The 18,012-nt window shown below is 47.3% G+C and overlaps 4 protein-coding genes across 4 annotated transcripts; 3 read left to right on the forward strand and 1 right to left on the reverse strand.

Moving 5' to 3' along the window:
- Nucleotides 1-3,229: 3,229 nt before the first annotated feature.
- On the forward strand, nucleotides 3,230-4,234 carry PG994_015134 (transposase; the record flags this gene model as incomplete). The annotated part of the gene is made up of 2 exons (XM_066866543.1): nucleotides 3,230-3,346; nucleotides 3,506-4,234. 2 exons carry the CDS (start codon nucleotides 3,230-3,232, stop codon nucleotides 4,232-4,234), a joined length of 846 nt encoding a protein of 281 aa, XP_066708219.1.
- Nucleotides 4,235-5,600: 1,366 nt separating this feature from the next.
- On the reverse strand, nucleotides 5,601-7,514 carry PG994_015135 (uncharacterized protein; the record flags this gene model as incomplete). The annotated part of the gene is made up of 2 exons (XM_066866544.1): nucleotides 5,601-7,187; nucleotides 7,245-7,514. 2 exons carry the CDS (start codon nucleotides 7,512-7,514, stop codon nucleotides 5,601-5,603), a joined length of 1,857 nt encoding a protein of 618 aa, XP_066708220.1.
- Nucleotides 7,515-7,889: 375 nt separating this feature from the next.
- PG994_015136 (serine/threonine protein kinase) lies at nucleotides 7,890-8,988 on the forward strand (the record flags this gene model as incomplete). Its single annotated transcript, XM_066866545.1, has 3 exons — nucleotides 7,890-8,453; nucleotides 8,512-8,871; nucleotides 8,917-8,988. The coding sequence occupies 3 exons, from the start codon at nucleotides 7,890-7,892 to the stop codon at nucleotides 8,986-8,988; spliced, it is 996 nt and encodes a 331-aa protein (XP_066708221.1).
- A 5,574-nt stretch (nucleotides 8,989-14,562) lies between these two features.
- Nucleotides 14,563-15,015, forward strand: PG994_015137 (uncharacterized protein; the record flags this gene model as incomplete). The annotated part of the gene is made up of 1 exon (XM_066866546.1): nucleotides 14,563-15,015. The coding sequence occupies one exon, from the start codon at nucleotides 14,563-14,565 to the stop codon at nucleotides 15,013-15,015; it is 453 nt and encodes a 150-aa protein (XP_066708222.1).
- Nucleotides 15,016-18,012: the final 2,997 nt, after the last annotated feature.

Consider the following 18,012-nt stretch of genomic DNA (forward strand, 5'->3'; position numbering starts at 1 on the left):
GACAATACCAGTTGGGGGTTCCTGGAACTGACGAATACGAAGAGGGGTGGCCTGTACGCTAATATATCCTTTGTGGACTTTGTTGGGCTTGCGCTCAGCATAGCCCTAGTCCTTCGCCGCAACCAAGTCCAAACGGCGATAGGGTTATCGGATAACGCCATCACGAGAATTTGCGACGCCTTGAATGTACAGAGTAGTCTAGATAGTTTTCCGTGGGGTCGAATGTGCATTTCGACGAGGGATGGCAGACCGATCCGTGTGCTTTCTCCGAACCTGTATGAGGCGGCAAATCCCGGTGCTTCGGGAGATTATTATAACCACTATGGTGAGCAGGTTTGGAAAAATATACCTCACAAGACTTATTAATCGATACACAATCCGCAATCGGTCTCGTGAAGTGTAGGGTATACGCCAACGAGGAGTTGGTTTGTGGCGGCGACAACCGTGGGTACACCCGCCCGAGCGCAGCTGACATTTGGGGCTGCAATACGGGTCCGTTTATGATTCGCGAGGGCGACAACTATATCCACCGCCTCATTGTTCCTAGATTGTGTGCGGCCTTTGCCAGAACGACTTTGCTGATCGAAGGCGAAGAGACTCAACCAGCGGTTAGTAATACAAGCTACTACCTCGAGAGTCCCACGAACCACTATAGCCGCCTTGTTCACCAAAGCGAGATAGACGGGAAAGGGTATGCGTTTTCATACGATGACGTCAATCCTTTGACAGAAAACGTGGCGGGCGTAGTCGCTGGGCCGGATCCTGAAGTGTTGAAGATCTTTATTGGGGGGATAAAGGCTACGGTTGGTGAGCACACAGTGCTCCAGTGACAAGGGATAAGAGCTTAGCCTTGGACCTAATTAAGTAGTTACCAAGTTTTATAGGTCGTTGACTAATAAATATTGCGTGGGGTCAGTGCCCCACTACAGTAGATAGTTCCATACCAGCCATCAGGGCCAAGAGGGATTGTTCCTCATTTATCACCACCAAGCCCGAGGATACCAATACAGACCTATTGCACTCTCAATACCAAGTTTTTTAAAACTAATTATTAGAGCTTCTCGTGTGTGTGTGTGTGTGTGTGTACTTGGTATTACATGTTGGGGGTTGGGTTGGATTATGGCCTCCACCACGACCGATCATGGGGAGAACAGGCTTCATTTTCTGCCGTGGAGCAGTTGGTCAAGTGCCTTAATGGGACTAGGGTATTTGAGTCGACTTTGTCAGCGACTTCTATTTTGACAAATACACGCCTAGGACACTGAATAACACGCCTAGGACACTGAATAACACGCCTAGGACACCCATTAACACGCCTAGTGTAGCAGGGCTAGAGCAGGGCTAGTGTAGCTGGCCAAAACTACACTGTTCAGGTGTCACGGGCGGTAGGCAAGTAACAGGATAGGTGCGTCGCGTCACGGGTGGTGCAGGCGAATAGGATAGGCACAGTGACAATAGGTTCTTGTTAGAGAAAACATGGTTCTCCAGAGACCAGGCTCTGAGAGAGTATTAGTGGCTATAAATACTGTCCTAGTTTCGGATCCTGTATTGTAGCTCCTCGAGCTACGTCCTTGTCATATTCGTTACCGCAATCAGACAGACTGTAGTAATAGCACCTGTGAACGGATCAAGTCATTTGCAGGCAAAGTAAACATGTCCAATTATAGTCTACATCAAAGCTAGAGAAGAGAAGAGAAAGCCAGTAAGTGGCGGTCTCCAAGGGTCTTGATAATACCTCCTGCCTCCTCTAGATATGTAAGCTCCTCGCCGTTATGCTTTGAACCCTCTGTCAGCGATAGGCTTCAGGCTTACTCATAAGGTCCCAGGGCGGGCCTGAAGCATCTCCGACAAGCTCTATAGCAAAGCCTAGAGAGAAGAGGACTGGTCCTGTGACAAATAACACGAATTCTACACTCAGTTGATACACGTGATATCCAACACAACCTACCGGGCTGTGTGTTTTCACTAGGATACTCAATAACACGCCTAGGACACGCATTAACACGCCTAGGATACCCATTAACACGCCTAGGATACTCAATAACACGCCTAGGATACCCAATAACACGCCTAGGATACTCAATAACACGCCTAGGATACCCATTAATACGCCTAGGACACCCATTAACACGCCTAGGACACCCATTAACACGCCTAGGACACCCAATAACACGCCTAGGATACTCAATAACACGCCTAGGACACGCATTAACACGCCTAGGACACGCATTAACACGCCTAAGACACCCATTAACACGCCTAGGATACTCAATAACACGCCTAGGACACGCATTAACACGCCTAGGACACTCAAGTACGTTAGTTAAAAACGTGCCTTAAGGGGGTGATATGTCGTAGTAATGAATGGTGTTAGATGTCACGTGTATTAACTGGGTGTAGAATTCGTGTTATCAAGAGTGTCTGTTCTGTCTTCTGCAAAAGAGGATTCCTCTTTACCTTTTATCATCCCTTAATTAGAGTTCTAGGGTTTTCACCCTGAACTCTGTACACCAGCTTTGATGTGACAGATAATCTATTAAGTTTTCTTATACTCTCTCAGAACCTGGTCTCTGGAGGACCCTGTTTCTCTAACAAATGGGTTGCACCAGGGCTCCTGGGTTGCGAGGGTGTCGTATTCGAGAACTCGAGGGTTTTGGAACAGGCTGGCGAGGACGAAATCCCTCGATTTCCAGACGTTAAGCCGGACGATCACATCCTGAACCTATCGGGTTTTGAGCCACCTCCTTTTCGTCTCATCACTTACACCCATCTGATCTAGTAGTATAAATAAGTCAGTCAATTCCCATCTAATTGAATCACTAATTGGCTCATTCTCTTCCTCTTTTCCTACTCTTTCAGACGAGATGACTCGCCACGATCAGCAACGCATGTCAGACGCTATCGACGCCGTTGCAGCCGGTGCATCACAACGATGGGCCGCGAAACACTACTATGTTAATAGGACAACTCTGGGACGCCGAATAAACGGCGATCGGACGTTCGATGAGTCGAGGCAGGCCCTCCAGGCCCTGACTCTAACAGAAGAGGCTTCAATTGTGTCTTGGACGATGTGCTAGGGCCGTCTAGGCTTTTATCCTAAGCATGCGGTCTTTCGTATGTACGCCCAACGCATCCTTTATGCCAATAGGTATATAAACTGCTTGGGAAGTGCTGGGTATCCCGTTTTTTTAACCGGCATCCTATATTAAAGACCCTTCCTTCAACTTCTATGGATTTCCGACGCGTTAACGGTACTTCTGACGAGAATATCGTCGAGTTCTTCGAGCGACTGCAGCTCGATGAGCTCAAGCACATACCCCCCGAACACATCTGGAATGTTGATGAGGTCGGCACCTAGATGAGTCTCGGCAATAATCATATGGTTATCGGGCCCTCTTCTATGAAGCGTGTGTTCATACAGGATAGCGCTAATCGCATATGGACGTCAGTAATCGAAGCCATTAGTGCGGGTGGTCGTTATTTGAAACCGCTGATTATTTTCAAGGGGATCTCGGTACAACAACAGTGGTTTCCCGAAGAAGGGGAGTCCGTGGGTAACGAGGACGACGAGGCCTGGCATGACTGGCTCTTTACGGCCTCCCCGAACGGCTGGACAAGCAACGAGCTCGCGTTATTGTGGCTTAAAGAGATCTTTATCCCCGGCTCAATGCCAGAAAAGGAGGGCCAATGGCGCCTCCTTATCCTAGATGGCCATGCGAGCCATACGACCACGGCCTTCATGATAACCTGCTTAGAGCACAAGATATGGGTCCTTTACTTACTAGCACACACTTCCCACGTCCTTCAGCCCCTGGATCAGGCTCCCTTCTCCGTTTTAAAGAGGAGGTTCCGTACGGAAGTGACTATACGGTGCCAGCTCAACTTCGACATGAATGTCACCACATCTGACTTTATATGGGCCTGGAACCGTGCTCGCCAGAAAGCCTTCAATCCATACAACATGGCCAGTGCCTGGAAAGCAACGGGAATCTGGCCCCGTGACATCAACAAGCCCCTGAACAACAGACTCCGCCGGTTAGGAGGCTTTGACGAAGAGATGACGAGCTCCCAGGAGTCAGCCAGCTCGCAGCATACTCTAGATGGCTCAGGAACCCTCACTACCCCCCAGAGCTCTCGCCAGGTACGTGAGATACAGTCTGCTTTAGTTGAGGGGAGGAAGGGTTCGATAACTCCACGGCACGCCAGCTGTTTCGGAAGGTTCGGAAGGGCCTAGACGAATTGAACATCAAAATAGCCATGTTAGAGCAGCGTAACGCAGTTTTAGAAGAGAATAGAGATAGATCCAGGGTTAGAAAGAGGAGGAAAGTTCCCCCTAACCCCAACGGAGACTTCGTTACTATAAAAGAGGTACGGAAAGTAGAGGCAGAGATGGCAGGTCCATCTCATCGAGCTGACCAGGTTGCTCCTCAATTGAGCGACAACGAGGTCGAATCAATTCATTCTGATAATGAATCCGAGGCCGGGTGCTGTATACTCGTCAATTACTCCGCGGATTGAAGTCAATTGGTTAAGTGGTTGTTGTTTTATAGTAGTTATTAGTTGTTCAATGCGATGTAGTTAACCTGTTTTGAGGGTGGTTCAACACCCGATAGGTTCAGGATGTGATCGTCCGGCTTATACTGTAAGATACGTAGTTTCTTGTGTCCTATTATATAGGTAATTCCGCGGCAGGGCTGTTTATTAGGGATTGACTCCTGGCTTCCGACCTGCGAATTATGTCCCGTCCCCGGTATTTACGCGTCCAGCTCGGATCGGTTGAGCTTCCGCTTCCTCTCGTGTCTAGTGTGACGGCCACACACGTTGCCCAGGGGCCTTACACCTGACCGCCAGCCGCCACCAACCGACCGGCGCAACAGCCCCTAAAGGCAGACCAAACGCAATTGTGTAGACTATCTCTTTCTTTTCCTCTTCATCTTTGCTATCTTCGTCAATAGAAGCACCTGTCATGGTTGAGGCTTTGTCCCAGCTCGTGTTGATGTTCGCCGTGACATCTAGGCGTACGATCAGATGTTTTCGAACGTATTCCACCCTCTTTTCCAAGTGCTTGCGAAGTTCCGCGGCTGTTATAAAGTCCTTACTGCAGTACGTACATATCTTCATGCACTGGGCGATCGTGAATTCGGCGTCCTGTGTTGATCAATCATTATAGATTTCCTGGTGTTCAGGACATCTACACGACTTATAAATCTTGCCCGAGGCTGTGCGTGGGTCCGTAACCATGGAGTGGGGCGGATGCTTCGACTTCTGGGGTATTGAATAGCAATGGATTGGACGTGTCGTTGGCCATGTTGTTCAGCCATGCGTTTTCTTCTTGCATGTCCGCTATCTCCATAGCCGCTTCCTCTAACTCGTCCATCGGGAATAAGTCCACCGGCGGTGGCACGTTGTCGTCTCCTGCCAGGGCAAGCGGGAGAGGGTCTACTGCAGACTCGATCTGTGGGTCGATCGTTAGGTTAAGCTGCCACTGGAAATCTTCTTATTGCGCCGCTGGCGTCTCCTATACGTCTGCATTTGATGAGGTGGGGGAGGGTTGTGGTCTTGTTTTCGGTACTATGGGTGGCGTGGTCGTTTCCAGTCTCTCAGTCGTTATTCGGGTGGCCCTTTCCTCTCCTCCTTTCCTCCTCCGTTCCTTCTTGTACCAACTGTCGTACAGATTCTCGTAGTGCATCTGTAATCTCGGTTTTATTATCGGGTAGAAGTAGTAATGTGTTCAGACCATTAGATACGGCAGAAGTAAAACACTCCTCTGGAGATAGAGCACATAGGTTGGTTGAAAATACACTCATCTCTTTCCTTCTAAAGCCTATCGCAGTTGCCTCGATGACAGTAGAACCAGTGAGTGTAACATCTTCTTTATGCGCTGTCTGCCATCGGCCACTCTTGAATTCTTTAAATAGAATCACAATTTGACCCTCGTTTAGCTTTCGCTTTCTCGTATAGCTCTGCTCTTGGGCTGGGTGGAACAGATCTTCTCGACCGGCCCTCTTCGTCTCCCGTGCTTTCTGGTTGTCTTGTTCCCTTGCTTCCCGGGCGTCTTGTTCCCTTATTTTGTCGTCTATATTCACCTCGTTGTGAACAAAGTTGAAAGACGCATTAGAATACGCCGATGTGAGATTATCCAACTCATCGTTCCGAGGTATTGGCAGGGTTAAACTCTCCGGTAGTGGTCCTAAGAATGCGGTGATGACAGACTTGCGAACAAAAAAAGAAGTAATTCTCAGCCCGGCGCTATCGGGTTGATAGAGAATATTTTGTACAAATAGCTGTGCGCGGTCTCTATCAAAGGATTCCATATCTGGGAATCCGTAGCGATTACTAGGTTCGTCAAGCTCGTTCGAAACCAAAGCTGGAGTGGGAAGGTTAATGATCTGTGGAATAGCCTTGGTACACATGGTCGCAATTTCACCAGCAAAAGTGTCCAGGGATCCATCGGAATAAGTGTACTGCGCTGGTTTCCGTGCTTTTAGCAAGGCTTTACGTGCGATGAGTTCGTCGGGTGAGCGTGTTCGCAGCTCCTGGATCCTATCGGATCGGAATCCTAGCTCGTGAGCCGCCTCGGCTACTTCGAATAGAATTCTTTCGTCCGGCCCTTCGGGTCTGGGTTTTGACACCAGGTCTGCTTTCTCCTTCTTTGACGAACGCGCCAGTCGGTCGTAATGCCGCATAACTTTGAGCCAAAGCACGAAACGTGCTACGTTAAAGCGCTGTGTTTGTGGCAGTAGGATTGGGTAAAACTTATTTTCAGCTATCTCCAGTACGCTCATGCTCGTTGTTGACTCGTCTGTAGGGAAATTCCGACGTAGAACTTTGTCGACGGTCAAATACGCTTTATCGCGTTTATCGAGACTTATAACTTGACACAAACTCTCTGCGCACGACTGAAGAAAACTTCGGTCTTTAAAAAGAGTTTTAAGCGATGGTATAAGGACATCGATGGTAAGTAGCCGATCCCAGGCTGCGTTACGTCCCTCGGACGATAGAAACCCAAAAATGGCCCCCGAATGAATTTGGGCTTGGAGAAGCTCACTATCGCTCTTGGAATACTTGGGACACTTTGACTCTACCGCCTGAACGGTTTCCGGGTCCAGCTGGGAAAGGCTGACTGGCCTTCCGCCTAGTATTTCCGTCCAAATGTCGCGAATGTGTCTTAGATAGGTAAGAATCTCCTATAATGTGCCGTTAACAGTCGCGGGACCTCTTTGGAAATTGCTAAATATACAAACCTCGTCGCATCTCATGTCAATCAACTTATGTAGTGACCCTATCTTTAACCCAGCACGCAGCCCGGGGGACTCTATCACTTCATCGAACGCTCGCGCAAGATGCTCATGCTTCAGGAGCCTACGTACACATGCTTTGGCGTGTTCAGAAGAAAGAGGTTCGAGCAAAGGACGTAACAATTGAAGATCGCGGCGAGGGTAGTTGTTACGGATATCGTAGTATATCTCTGCGTTGGGATTAGCTTTCAACTCCCTTCTGGCCTTTCGAGGCATTTTGAATTATTTTCAGCAATAAGAGAACCAAGTCGCACGTGCTCGTAACTAGATATATCCTTGGATAGCGAAGCCATTACTGGCCATGGGAAGCAAAATATGGCGGTCAAGCCGCGGAGAGCATACATACAGTACGGTATAACTTACAGTAACGTATTTGTAGAAGGGAAACGTGGCAGCTGAAAGTGGATTATACAAGGGCGTTTGATTTACTCCGAAGCAGGATTGGTACATACATATGTAAAGTGTACTGTAATATAGAGACAGCGGCTTTTGGTCCTGTCGACCAGGTGGTTATAAATTGGGTGTATATTTCTCCAGCTCAGGGGAGAGTGCAGTCCTTCGCCGATATCTTCTGCGAACGTCGCTCTCGCAATGGACCACGAACAGAAACGTATTACACAAATTTTCATTGACGGCCTGGAGAATGCTCCCGAATCCCCAGTGCCAACGGGTCCTACATTTAGCAAGACTCCTGCGGAACGTATTGCAGATCTAGGTTCCGAGACACCAGGCAAACTGCAAAAGCAAGCCATCTTCCGAAATAATGCTGCCGCTACCAATAAGTACGACTTCCCTCGAATAAGGATGTCTCGGAAAAAGGTAGGCGAATCGCTCAAACTACGCATGGATTCCCCCTGGAACTTCTATACGAAGGTGCTTGATTTACTCGATCTGGGAGGCGATGTAGCAGTAGCAGTGGGGAAACGCCTACCGGCTATTCGAGTCCATATACGCGAGTTTCCGAAGAAAGAATCTGAGAAGACCCTTCACTGGGTGCAAAGGCTCCGGCATAGTAACATTGTCGCCGCGCTAGAAGTCTTTCGAACTCCAGAAACCCTATTTATTGTATTCGAGGAGATGGATTTTACCTTGGAACATATAGCAAAAAGCGTCACCCGGCCGAGCGAAACTCAGTTAGCGGCTATTCTTGGACAGGTAACTCCCGCAGTTCTCAGTTAATCTCGAATAAAACTAATTATATATGAATATATAGATCTTAGACGGTCTTATCTATCTCCAGAACCAGGGATTTGAACATAGCTCGCTCGCTTACAAGAATATTCTTATCGATGCAGATGGAGAGGTCAAAATTGGCAAGTCTTACGTGCCCTACTTCAAAGATCCTGCTCTAACGGCCGTAGCGAACCAGCAATACTGCCAGAACGTAAGCTCCGGAGGGATAACGCGCGACATACGTATCCTTGGCGATATCACCATGAGATTGATGCAGATATACGAAAATGAGCATCTCTCTATCGGAGTCGATACGGCTCAACGCTGGCCACGGCACCCCAACGCCATTGCGTTCCTTTCTCTTACAACTTCGGCTTCGTCTCTAGTGGAGTTATTGGAGGTAAGAAATTGCGCTCCACGTATACTACAGGTTTTGTCACTATAGCTTACCATACGAAGCATCCACTACTGGCAGAACAATGGAAGAGGTATCAGAGATGGGAAAAGGACTCATTAATGGGGCTTGTGCAGGTAGCGCGGGTTTGCGTTGGAAGATGCTACCGCTGCAAGTCAAATTCGGCTTAAGCTTGCAAGATTCATACGTCGCCACTGTCCATGTCTTTGGCCTATTTATAGACATACCTTCTATTCGGACTTCCGCCATTTGTAGGGAACTCGCGACCCTAGCGGCATGACTGAAAAGCAGTGGCTGACCAGTAAGCCCGAATGAGTGATTACACTAAAATGTGCGACTGTTGTGAAGGGCGCGCGTATACGTGATGAATAGCTGGAAGGGCCGGATATCTTTGCTTTGCAAGACTAATACCCGTCCTCCTTGGTATTGACCTTAGCTTCCTCGCGCATCGCCTAGGTATTACACTGAAAGCATGCCACAAAGTGTTGTCCGCGGGTTCCCCTGCGGATGGCTCGACAATGGATAGTGACCCTTCCTCGGACGCTGTGACGTGGAACTGAAGCTTTTTTCAATATCCATACACGGCCAGACTCAATCTCGGCTGGGATTAGCAGCTTAGTGACTGAAGCCCGGTTCGGGCTAAAAGTCAACACGAGTGTCGGGTCGACGTCAACGAGACTGGCTCCGTGAATTACAGGGCAATTCCAAGTACCCGCACTCGTCAGAAGCACAACAACCCCCATATTGTCCCGACTTGTGATATAAACAAAGGCATCGCTTCCGTTTAGGTTATTGACAATAGCAAGGCCCTCTGATAAGAGGAAAGTTGTAACGACGCTGGTGATAGAGAAAACTCGCAGTCCCAGAAGCATGACTAAAAGTAGTGGCTGACCAGTAAACCTCGGTGAGGGATTACACACGCTTAGAAATGAAAATGTACTACTGTATGTTTATGTATGTCTACGGGTGTGGCTAGGTTTTGTTAAATTACGCTTATGGCGGATCTATTCTTGGCTCCGTACACTCCTTCCAATAATGGTTTTGGATTAGAGCCAGTCCTGGACACATTATTCTATATGAACTCAACGAGCAGAAGGAGCCAGCAAATACATATACTTCACACAGTAGGAGAATATAGTAGTCCAATTGCAGCCGCTATTAGAGCCTGCAAATCATTCTGGTACTTGTATGGTTGTAGTGGTAATTACATATAGCGCCAGAAATGCATTATTTTAACAAGTACCCCACAGAACACCTCTCGACGAATATGTTGTGCATACATAAAGTCAACCTGGATCTTACTATAAAATACCCGTCAGTTCTGCCCGAAAAGCGATATTAAATTTGCGTCTGTGTCCGTGTAGAAAACAGTACAGTACAGTACAATACCATCCTTCACTAGCCTCTCCTACAAACTTGTACCTGATAATGCATGACGGAGAAAACTGTGTCACAAAAGTCTCTATTAACGAGCTAGCGAACGCTTTCGAATCTTCAGTACCAACGGGTTCTATATCTACTAAGAATCTTGCCGAACATATTGCAGCTTATAGCCCAAACTCCAGACAACTTACGGAAGCAAGCCATCTTCCGAAATAATACTGCCGCTACTAATAAGTACGACTTCCCTCGAATAAGGATGTCTCGGAAAAAGGTAGGTGAATCGCTTAAACTACGCATGGATTCCCCCTGGAACTTCTATACGAAGCTGCTTGAATACTACGATCTAGGAGGCGATGTAGCTATATTAATAAGAAACAGCCTACCGTTTATTCTAATTAATATACGCGAGTTTTTAACGAAAGAATCGGACAAAACCCTTTACTAAGTATAAAAACTCCGGCATAGCAATATTATCGCTACGCTAAAAGTCTTTCGAACTCTAAAAACCTTATTTATTATATTTAAAGTAATAAATATAACCTTAAAATATATAATTAAAAGCGTCGCTTAGCTAAGCGAAACATAATTAATAACTATTTTTAAATAGGTATCTCTTAATTTTCCGAATTACTCGCGAATAAAATTAATTATAACTTTATATAAATATATAGATCTTAAACGGTCTTATTTATTTCCGAGTTAAGAGGTTTAAATATAGCTCGTTTATTTCCGAGAATATTCTCATTAATCTAAATAGAGAGGTCAAAATAAGCAAGTCTTATATACCCTACTTTAAAGATCCTACTCTAACGGCCGTAGCGAACCAATAATACTGCTAAAACGTAACACCCGGAGGGATATACCGCGATATACATATCCTTAGCGACATTACTATAAGATTAATACAGAAATACGAGAATAAGAATAGCTCTATTAAAATCGATACTCCTCAATACTGGCCGCCGCACTCTAACGCCATTTCGTTCCTTTCACTTATATTGTCGGCTTCGTCTCTAGAGGAGTTATTAGAAGTAAGAGATTGCTCTTTATGTATAATACGCGTTAGGCCATCATAGCTTACCATACAAAGCATCCACTTCTAGCAGAACATTGGAAGAGGCATCAGAGATGGGAAAAGGAGTCGTTATAGGGCCCTGTGCAGGTAACACAGGCTTCCGCTAGAAGATGCTATCGCTATAATCTAAATTGGGCTTAAGATTGCGAGATGCATACGTCATTATTCTCTATCTTTTTCACCCAGTTTTATTCATTCCTTTAGGCTTACGCCGATCGTATTAATTTTCCTCTCTTATAGGGTCTCAGGGCCACTATCTTATATAGTACAGCTACGTATGTATCTAGATACTTTCATATCTCATTTCTCATGTTATTAGTTCGTAGTTTAAGGTTAAGATGAATTGTATCCAAAATGTAACTATAGTCACTGTGCTTACAGTAGAATCTTCGTGATAATACGGGTAGTATTAGCTTAGCGGTGCTGCCGACTGCGCACCGTACATATCAATCCTGTTGAGTAGAACAATGTCAGTTTGTTCACTTCGATTCCTATTAAAGGCTGGCCTAGTGGTAGAGTGTGGATTGCTCTTATAAGCCAGATGTTACTCAGGTTAAGACTTTAACACGCTTACGACTATAGACAAGGGGCAGCAGGCCAAAGTTTCTATGCTATATAGGAGCTGAATAAAATAGCTAAATCCCTTTTCGCTTAAATGTGATTTCCATGTCCCTAACGAAGGTCTTTAAGAGTCAAGGGTTCGGTTTAGGAATAATAACCGCGACTTTTTCTATAAAAGGACCAAAATTAACGTATAGAAAGGTATACGACTTTCCGTCTGTCTCGTGTCGGTGAATAAGGCGGCCATAGTGGCTTGTAGGACTATAGGGGTGATAACTTGTATTGCTAACAGCTGGTTAGGTTTCTCCGTTATCGATAAGCAAAGTGGTTCTAGTAAAGGCCGCACATAATCTAGGAACGATGAAGTGGCGAATATAGTTATCACCTTTACGGATCAGAAACGGACCGCTGTTGCAACCCCAGATATCGGCTGTACTCGGGTGGGCATAGCTATAGATGTCGCCGTCGCATGCCGTCGCAAACCATCTCGTTGGCATCCACCCTATATTTAATTAAGTCGACTCCTGACTGTTTATCGATATATGTTGAATGGGCTTTCGTACGTACGTACAAGTGGGGTTCAATCGGTGCTGTATTTCTATATTCTGTTGTTCATGTCTATCTATTGTGCCAGCTGCGAGGGGTATCGCATACCCCTCTTCATGAGGCAGAAAAGGGGTTTGTGCGCGCAGGCACGTGGCACCCCTTTTGGAGTAGTATGGACAGCCTCAGTTCCTGCTGTTCCAACAATATATAAATCTTGAAAGGTATACTTTTTCCAACCCGGCTCGACGTAGTGTCGGTAATACCCCTCCATTGCCCCAGGATTCGCCGCCTTATACAAATTAGGAGAAAGAATACGAATCGGTTAACCATTCTCCGCCAAGGTACATAGTTAATCCCATAGTATGCTATCTAGTCTCTTCTGTACGTTTAAAGCGTCACATATTGGTAGGAGCGTTATCCGGTATCCTTCCTGCCGTCTGAACTTAATTAGTTGTTACTAAGGTCGAGTACTAAGCTAAGTGCCAGGCCAATAAACTCTTTAAAGATATATTAGAATATAGTCCACTCTTACATTATTGCTAATACTAAGTTCGAAGAACCCTTAATTGGTCTTATTTGTGAGTTCTTGGGCGGACGGCTCGATAATGGATAGTGACCCGTCCTCGGACGCTGTGACGTGGAACTGAAGCTTGTTTCTCGACATCCACACACGGCCAGACTCAATCCTGGCCGGGACTCTCAGCTCTGTGGTTAAAGTCCAGTTCGGGCCGAAAGCCAATAGAAGTATTGGGTCGATATTAACGAAGCTGGCTCCGTGAATTGCTACAATAGTTTTGGATTAGAGCTAGTCCTGGATACATTATTCTACATGGACTTAACGACCAGAAGGAGCCAGTACATACATATAAATTATATATTCTAGCGCTAATAGATAGAGCCGTCTCTTATTATTCCTGCTTGAGATAACCTAGATAGACGTCCGCTTGAATTGGTGCATCACGATAACCAACTCTTTAATAAATATTGATGACCGAACTAAAACGCACACGGCGTGGATGCGGAAGCGCTGGGCGGGATGCTATCTCGGCATTGTGTTTTGCGACGGCTAGGTTTCGAAGCAGTTGTTCCTCTATTTCTTCCCTAGTAATGTCCGCCTTGTTTATCCTACTATATAGTGGTATGTATTGGTGGCAGTTATCATAACGTGGGCGAGATATAATAACTCGAGATTCCTTTCTTCTCTTCCTGGGTAGGTACTCCTCTTTACCTCTAATATCTACCACGACATACCGAATCGAGCTGCGTTGATGGTGCGGGTACATCCTATGAGTCCGGGGTTCCCGCGAGTGTTCTCGTTTGGGCCGGGGCGAGTTCTGATTTTTTGGCATGGACTTATAATGGCTTCTTTCTACGTATTTCTTATCTGTAGTAACTTTTGGTCTAAGCGCGATGAAACTTAAGAAGTTCCCTATCAATTTTGTGCTGGTCGGTGCTATGCTAAAAAATCTATAAGACACCTGCGAACCGACGGCCTTTACATACATATATCAACGATCAACGGAAGACCGCATGAATTGGCTATTTCGGCTACGCCATGAACGGCTCTGGAGGCCAATGTGAGCGGGAACGGGCCTGCAGGTGACAGAGGGCCATCTCTGGATGCTTGGCGAATCCTGTGGTGTACAGTGTCATCGAGCCACTGCTGACTTTAGCATGCCAAGTCACAGGGGTCGGAATGAGGTCGGCCAGCCGGGCCTGGAGCAAGGCCTATACTGGCAGCAGGTGCTGCAGAAAGCGAGTATGGTGCTGGACGGCTGGATTGGAGATCATGCTACAACATGATAATGGTGCTTTTGGGAGCATCCCAGTAGCTATGGAATATGTGTACACATTGCGGCACTACAAGCCTAATTAGCAAGACTTTCAGTTTTAATTCTCACTTAAATCTAACCACGGTATAGTTTAAACGGCCGGAAAAGGCCTTCGTTATGGTTATATAGATACACACACCCACACCCACACCCGCACACATGTACACAGGCCCTGCTCATTAACAACGCAAGGGTCAAAATAAAAAAATAATTATGGCATCTAGTCAGACCCCTCAAGAAACCCCACAACTAGTGCCATTCGGGGTTTTTAGTGCAGCCATGCACGAGTTCGCAGTTCACCTCTACAATGGCCAGGCCCAGGTCCAAAGGCTAGGCGCGGAGAATTTTCAGCTGCAAATCAAGGTGGCGGCGCTTTTGGAGCAAATCGGCGAGATGCAGGCATCTGCTGACCTCCAGGAGCAGGTGTCGAAAACCCAGGCCGATCTCATCAGTGCTCTCGAGAGTGAACAGCGCGGTTATAGTCCGCTTCTCCAATCACCTACAGTCTATCTGCCCCAACTACTATCGCCAATACTCGAGTCTAACCGGTCGACACCGGAGTGCAAGCCCCAGCCTACTGTGTGCGATGTGGCTGTGGGAGATGTGTCGGTCTTGCCCCAATATGGCGAGGAGCCGACCTGCCCGGAGACGGCGAAGCGGCCAGCAAACGATGACGCAACTGGGACGGCAAAACGAAGAGCCCTGGTGGAAAACTGGCCCTTACCTGGGTAGCTTCCGTGTCGGGAGAGGCCTGTTGACAAGGCACGAGTAACCGAATCCCAAACCGGAAGTGCACGCCGCCCCTTCTAGATGGCTTCGGTGATGAGAATCCAATGGCCGCCCTTTGTCGCTGTAGAACATAGCATTAATAAACGCCGTTTATAAAGACTAGGGAGGCAGGTTCGGGCTCCGTTTAACTCACGATAGCTCTGCCCAGTCATCTAATAATGGGAATGAAGTACTTCACGGTATGGGCGGGATGCTGTTTCCAGCCTTGGCCTCGTGCAGGGGTTTACTAGGCCACAGAGTCATCCTGCTTGTTATATACCGTAATATAGACCCACCTACTTCACGGAATAGCGACATGGTATACACACGCCTCGGCCGCAGACTACATACCATTCGACGCCTACCGTATGCCATCGCCCATAAGAAGTAACCTGAACTCGTTAGTAGACCACGTAATCAAAGGCTTCTAAATCGCTATCCACTTGTCTCCTGGTCTGCGCGTTCGCTTTCCTCTACTTGCCACAGTGAAAGGCCGGGCCTTGAAGAGACCCACGCTAAAGATAGCGGCGAGTTCTGGAAAAGCACAGTCGGCTGCCACGAATCTCTTCGTTGCAAAACAAGGCACCTTGATCGATAGTGCTGTAGGAAGCCTATAGAGGATGTGTCTAGATGATGTGTCTAGATGATGTCTCCCAATAACGCAGCTAGTGTTGGAACAGCAGGAACCAAGGCTGTCCACACTACTCCAAAAGGGGTGCCACGTGCCTGTGCGCACGAACCCCTTTTCCGCCTCATGAAGAGGGGTATGCGATACCCCTCGCAGCTGGCACAATAGATAGAAAAGAACAGACAGAATACAATTCCCGTCTCACCCCCTGAAGAACGTACGAACGTGAAGAAAGCCCATTCAACAGCTAGGGATATTTTTCGAGGCCTCCCTTGGCAACAAAGCTTCAGGGGGGATTGTCGTCCTTGGCCAACTGTTCCTCCCACAAGGCATTACATGCGGCGGCCTCCCTTATATATGATTGGAGGGGCCCTTGAAGTGGAATTTGCAGTGGCTTGTCTCTTTTGACTTCGTCGCCCTTCCATGTCCCCTGGCAACCAAAGCCGCGCGGGTATAAAGTGCAGCTATGTGTCCGGTTCTCTCCCCTCCTTTATTTTCGCGTGTCCTTCCCTTTACCAGCAAAGCCTATACCATCATCATGTTACCATTCCTCCGGCCATGCCTACACAACATTGTCCCTTTACTTTTATAGAGCACCAAGAACTTGTTGACCAGCTCGCACATTGCTATGATCTAGGTTATGAGCTCAAGGAGTCCGCCGAAAAGGTCCAAAGAATACTGAGTGCCCCGCCTAACTGCAGCTTCACTTGCGACTGCGACTGCAGATACTTGAGGAGGAATGGATTGAAAAGATCCAGGATGCCAGCGAGTGGATCAGCGAGCTTGAATTTTGTGTCAGCAACGAAAAGCCCACGCCAGTAGAGGACAAGCAGAACGATCATCCTACCTCACCGGCGGATTGGTTTTTTCTAGGATGCGTCTTCGGGTTTATCCTATGCCTTATGGGACGAATCCCCTCGGCGGATCGATAAAAAAGCAGTCATTATCATATTATAGTACCAAACTATATTTGTTGAATGGGCTCTGTGTACGTACGTACAACGATTGGTTGGGGTCAAGTGGTGATATATTGAATTGCGCTGCCTTCTATCTGTTGGTTGGCGGCAGCGGCCGCCAGAATACCCGACGTACGAGAAAGGGGCATGACTCGTGCGTATATGCACGTGACGTCCCTGACTAAGGACCAGCCCCTGACAGGATATACCAACAATATTGGAAGCGCAAATGGCACTAGTCATACCATCGATGGCCGACATTCTGCGGTACGGTGCTGGCCACAACATGTCTTGCAAATACCTAGGCTCAAAGCCAGCACACGTAACGAAGCCTAGGGGTATACGACGTGGAGAGAGTCTTGCCAATAGGTTGCTCTTGGCAGCATCTGAGATGTCCGAGGCGGCTAGGCGGCGAGGAGACGATAAAGGACTGTGATGGCTAAACCCAAAGCCACGAAAAAGGACTTAATATTGCCTACGAACAGACTTAGGCCTGTACACTTCGAGGAATTGATGCTCTTCACTTTTCTTACCTTCTCTATAAGTCAACCAACCTTGAAGCTCTTTACGGTTTAACCACGCGCGTCGATCCCAGCGAGTACCTCCGGATTGCCTAGTTGAATTGGCTGCATCTCTAGCTCGTGAGCTAGGTTGCCGGAGTCGAGATTAAAGCATTTTCGGTCCCCAAGGTGTACGAGAGATATAAAGATCAGGTTCTCCGTTCCAGTCTTTCTAATGATCCCAAGTTCCATTGGTGCGTCGCGCCCGGATGCCGCTCCGGACATCTGCATGCTAGCCCCAGCCCAATATTCCGGTGCGTCCAATGCGGAACTCGGTCCTGCATTGAGCACAACGGCTTGTGGCCCGAGGGTATGACATGTGCGGAATACGATAGTAGTGCAGGTCCCATGCTTCACAATCGAAGCTTTGTGGATAACAGGTCAAGAAGGACATTTCAGTATTCTTGTAGCAGAGCAGGTGTTAGAAGGGTAGAAAGAGAAGAGAAAGCCAGACGTGTAGCATTTGGGGACGACCGCCTTTTATAATCTGTCCATACCACATCCCCCTTCACCTTTGTTGTCTCTCGTCGCTCGGATCAACTCAGGCCGGTATGGCTGTGCATGAATGTTATAATACCGCTCGTAACGTTGCATTTTATTCGGCGGGGGTTGAGCGTGTGTCACTCGGAGTACTAAAGGCCATTCATTTCATCAAAGGATTTTGAACTGCATCAACAGATATGTTAATTATACAGCACGTGACAGTACAGGGCGTGGAGTTATAAGATGTCAGCGCTTAAAGTTGAAGAGAAATTCTACAGCGATAGGTATATTTGTTACGATATCTACGCTCAAAGAAGAAAATAACGGGCGCCTC

This window comes from Apiospora phragmitis (assembly GCF_038363925.1).
Source record: "Apiospora phragmitis strain CBS 135458 chromosome Unknown utg000014l:1.0-1827420.0:1.0-1829600.0, whole genome shotgun sequence".
NCBI classification, from domain to species: domain Eukaryota; kingdom Fungi; phylum Ascomycota; class Sordariomycetes; order Amphisphaeriales; family Apiosporaceae; genus Apiospora; species Apiospora phragmitis.